General features: G+C 45.1%; 1 protein-coding gene across 6 annotated transcripts in view; it reads right to left on the reverse strand.

Moving 5' to 3' along the window:
* Positions 1-74: 74 nt before the first annotated feature.
* The window catches only part of TMEM269 (transmembrane protein 269), a 22,034-nt gene continuing 18,458 nt past the window's right edge, over positions 75-3,650 (reverse strand). For all 6 annotated transcript variants that reach the window (XM_019541386.1, XM_019541390.1, XM_019541387.1 and 3 more), the window contains 3 exons: positions 1,673-1,816; positions 1,353-1,553; positions 75-592 (listed from right to left, as the gene is read on the reverse strand). In XM_019541386.1, coding sequence (XP_019396931.1) covers positions 483-592; positions 1,353-1,553; positions 1,673-1,816 — 455 coding nt within the window. In that variant the 3' untranslated portion in view covers positions 75-482. The remainder of the gene's footprint in view (positions 593-1,352; positions 1,554-1,672; positions 1,817-3,650) is intronic.

Genomic DNA, 3,650 nt, shown 5'->3' on the forward strand with positions numbered 1-3,650 from the left:
AGCTCCAGGCGCAGCAAACAACTTCCTAAATTCATGATTAAAGGACACTAATTCTGAAAATGACTCTCATAACATTAAAAACCACAGTACAGGTTTAAGATCATGAATATGTACACTCATATCTACATAAATACCACAGCAAGTTTAAGTGAAGTTTCCTCAGTAACTGGAGTTAAACTTCAAGGGTTAGTTATTACACGTGCCAGAGAACAGGCACTACATGGGAACTTTACAAGAGGAAGGGAACCTGCAGGGGCTGTGTTTTTATGTCCTATCAATCCAGTCTTAAAGTGTTAGCCAAGGTGATAATACATCCTATAGCTGTTACTTTCAAGTAAGGAAGATGAAATCTTTACTAAGGATTAGGCAACTGGTGGATGTTAACACAGAATCAGTCTTCATTTAATCACAGGTGTTGCCTTTGGCTGGTTGTCGTGGTGGTATATGAAGCTGTTGTCATCTTCATAATACTGAGCATGCAATTAAACTTTGCTACTCCACAAGGCAACTGGGAAGAAGATGTAAGATGTTGACCAAATGAGATAGTAGAGAGATGCTACTGAATAGGAAGAGAACAAAACCATCAGGATTCCTGCAACAGAAGAGCAATATAGAGAAGTCAGTCAGATACAATTTAACAGAACCAAAGGAATTACACATACACTTTGCCAGATCTCAGAAATGATTCTGCTAGGAAGGTCTACTCTTGGCTGGAAACATGTCACCTTAAACACCAGAACCAATGCTTTATATAAACCTGATCTGTTCCTGTAAATAAAGTGTTGTTCCCACATCACAAACATATCAAGGTACTACCAGCAGCTCATATGCTGCTTCAGGCACAAGCTACAGTGTTCAGCAATAGGTGTGGCTGCGAGAGGATTAACACGGGATTCTGGCCCTTCAGCTTGTCCAGCAGACACAAGCGGCAGGCATCTTGGCAGCTGCATGGCATGTATAGTGGTTTCTATGCCATGCTTTCTCCACCACAGGACAGTTTCCCTACTGCTCATCCAGATAAGGTGGGATCCTTTCACAGGTGCTGTGCAACAGTAGTACTGTGGGTGTGCAAACAGTGCAAAACACCTACGGATGATTCACAAGATAAACCCAAAAATCTCATAGGAATCCATGGTGTTAAGAACTACTGCGGTTTTCCTGAGTTCTGTGCAACAGATGACTCGCAGTGTTATTTTTCTGTAGTCAAAAAAAAAAAAAGTGAAAACTCAGAGCTGGCTTTTTCCGAGGGGTCCCTTGAATTTAACAAGGTTGAGAACCACTGATCTACTGTGTAGTATCAGCAATAGACAATAAGAGCCAAGGACTTGAACTGGCTTATTTTTAAAACTCACCCCCTGCGTAGACCACCTTCTTCCAGGGCTGGGACTCCAGAACTTTGTCGTGGGGATAGAAACCCTGATCAACCATGAATAGGATCATTACCAGGGCTACTGTGCGCAGCAATACAAGATTGCCTCCAGTCAGGATATATGTTCCAGTCAGGAGTGATGAAGCATATGGACAGGGCAGGCCCCGGTACATGAAAGGGATCCCTACAAAAAAGGGACAGAGTGTATTTTTTTTCCCCTCACCTGCAGCTACATTGAACCCTACATATGCAATGCTATTACAGGCTCTTCTTGAGAAGGATAATGGCAGACCATACACTTACCACTTGAGAAGAAGCACAACCGAGCAAAAACTGCAAGCACATAGACGATAGATAGCAACCCATCCAGGATCCCACGAGCCTGCAGGAGCAGAGCAGTAGCCAGCCCGAAAGAGGTGAAGTCAGCAAAGTCATCCAATTTGGCACCTGCAAGTTAGTGAGAAACACAGCTGGTCAACACTCACGCCACCTGCCCATAGTACCACAAGCAACAGTAGCAGGCAGGTGGTGCCCATAGGCCAATACCACACCCTAGAAACAAGAGCCAAGTCTAGCTCTAGTCCTGCAACTCTCAGCCAGGTGCTGCAGCACTCTGGGAGTGCCTTGAGATCCTTTCAAGGGTGCTGCAAGGTGCCACGCACTGTTAGCACAATTTGGTGAGCAAACATGATTCAAAAGATAAACCCAGACATGTCACATAGGAGTCCAGAGCAGTAAAACCATTCTGGCCTGTTGTGGTCTTTCTGAGTTCTTTTCAATGGAAGAATTGCTTTGGTATTTTTGTGGTCAAAGAGAAAGTAACAACTAAGAGCTGGCATTTTCTCAGGGGTTCCTTAAGTTTAGTCGGGGGGACCTTAAGGCTAATGAGGTTGAAAAGCACTGCTCTAGTCATTAGGACACTTAATGGACTGCATCCATATACTTAACAGCATGTGTGCAAAAACCCCTCACCACCACTGTGAAATGTCTCATAAGAAAAGGTTCACCAAGAACCTATACAGGGATATTTCTAACAGCCAGTGGCATAACTAGGGTGGGGCAATGGAGGCAACCAACCTGGGTGCCAATAGAGGCAGGGGGTGAAAAGAGTGGCTTTTGACACAGGTGTGCAGTTGTGGTGGCAGTGGCCCCCAATCGCCACTGGCCCTGTGTGGGGCAACCACCCTGGACACTAGGCTGCATTCTTAGGCTGCTGCTGGTAAACTAAGGCTGGACAGTGGCCAGCAGAAGCTAGTCAAAATGGATATACAGCAATTTCTTATTAAAAGACAGGGTGGGTAGTCATTAGAACAGCCTATGAACTGAGGTGGTCAAATTTATTCTCAGGTTTTGGCCTACAGCAGGCCATTGCAGGGAAGACGGCTGAGAGCGAGCTATGTGGAACCAGGAGGAAGTGAGATGGATCATGGCCTGGAAGGAAGCAGGCCTTGAGTTCTAGCTTGAGGCCTTCCTTGTACTGGTGGGGGAACCACCCCCTCCTTTATCCAATGACTATTAAGTGCGAGTGGCAGTGGCTCAGCTTCAAAAGGAGTGCCAGGGGGTGTTTGAGTAATGCCTAGTCTGTAGTGTGGTGGTTGCAGCACCGTGCTGGGCATGATACAGGTTCAAGTCACCGGGGGGCGCTAGAACTTGGGTTTATGGGCTTCCTAGACAAGTGCCCTGGTTACTCAGCTATTGGGGTTTAAATCTGGGAGGCCCCTCCTCATTCCCATGTCATTTTTCTGGGACTTATCCTGAGGTACACATGCACAAAGCTACATATGGGTCCTGCTAGTATGTAGCCCTACTGCACGTGCTCAGGCTATGGGCACAAGCTTACACATGCACGGTATGAAGCCAGAGCCAAAAAGGGCTAGCTAGACAGCCAAAAAAATTGCTATTGAGACACACAAAGGGAAATAAAATTCCATTCTTAGTGCTTAAAAATGGCCTCAACATTTGCAGTAACACGACTTACCGTGAATTACTGAGGAAAAGCATATTTATTTATTGCTGCTAAACAGAAGCACATAGGAAAACAGAATAAAAACAGAGTGCATGAATTAAAAAAAACAGATCAGATTTAGATACCAATTTCTACTTGTTAAAAACTTTTTATTTCGAAAGACACTGTCAAATGTTGAAATTTCATAGATTTCATAGACATTAGGGCTGGAAGGGACCTCGGGAGATCATCGAGTCCAGCCCCTTGCCCAAAGGGCAGGAAGTCAGCTGGGGTCATAGGATCCCAGCAAGATAAGCATCCAATTTACTCTTGAAG

Source organism: Crocodylus porosus, unplaced genomic scaffold (genome assembly GCF_001723895.1).
Source record: "Crocodylus porosus isolate Cpor-Errol unplaced genomic scaffold, CroPor_comp1, whole genome shotgun sequence".
Classification (NCBI taxonomy): domain Eukaryota; kingdom Metazoa; phylum Chordata; order Crocodylia; family Crocodylidae; genus Crocodylus; species Crocodylus porosus.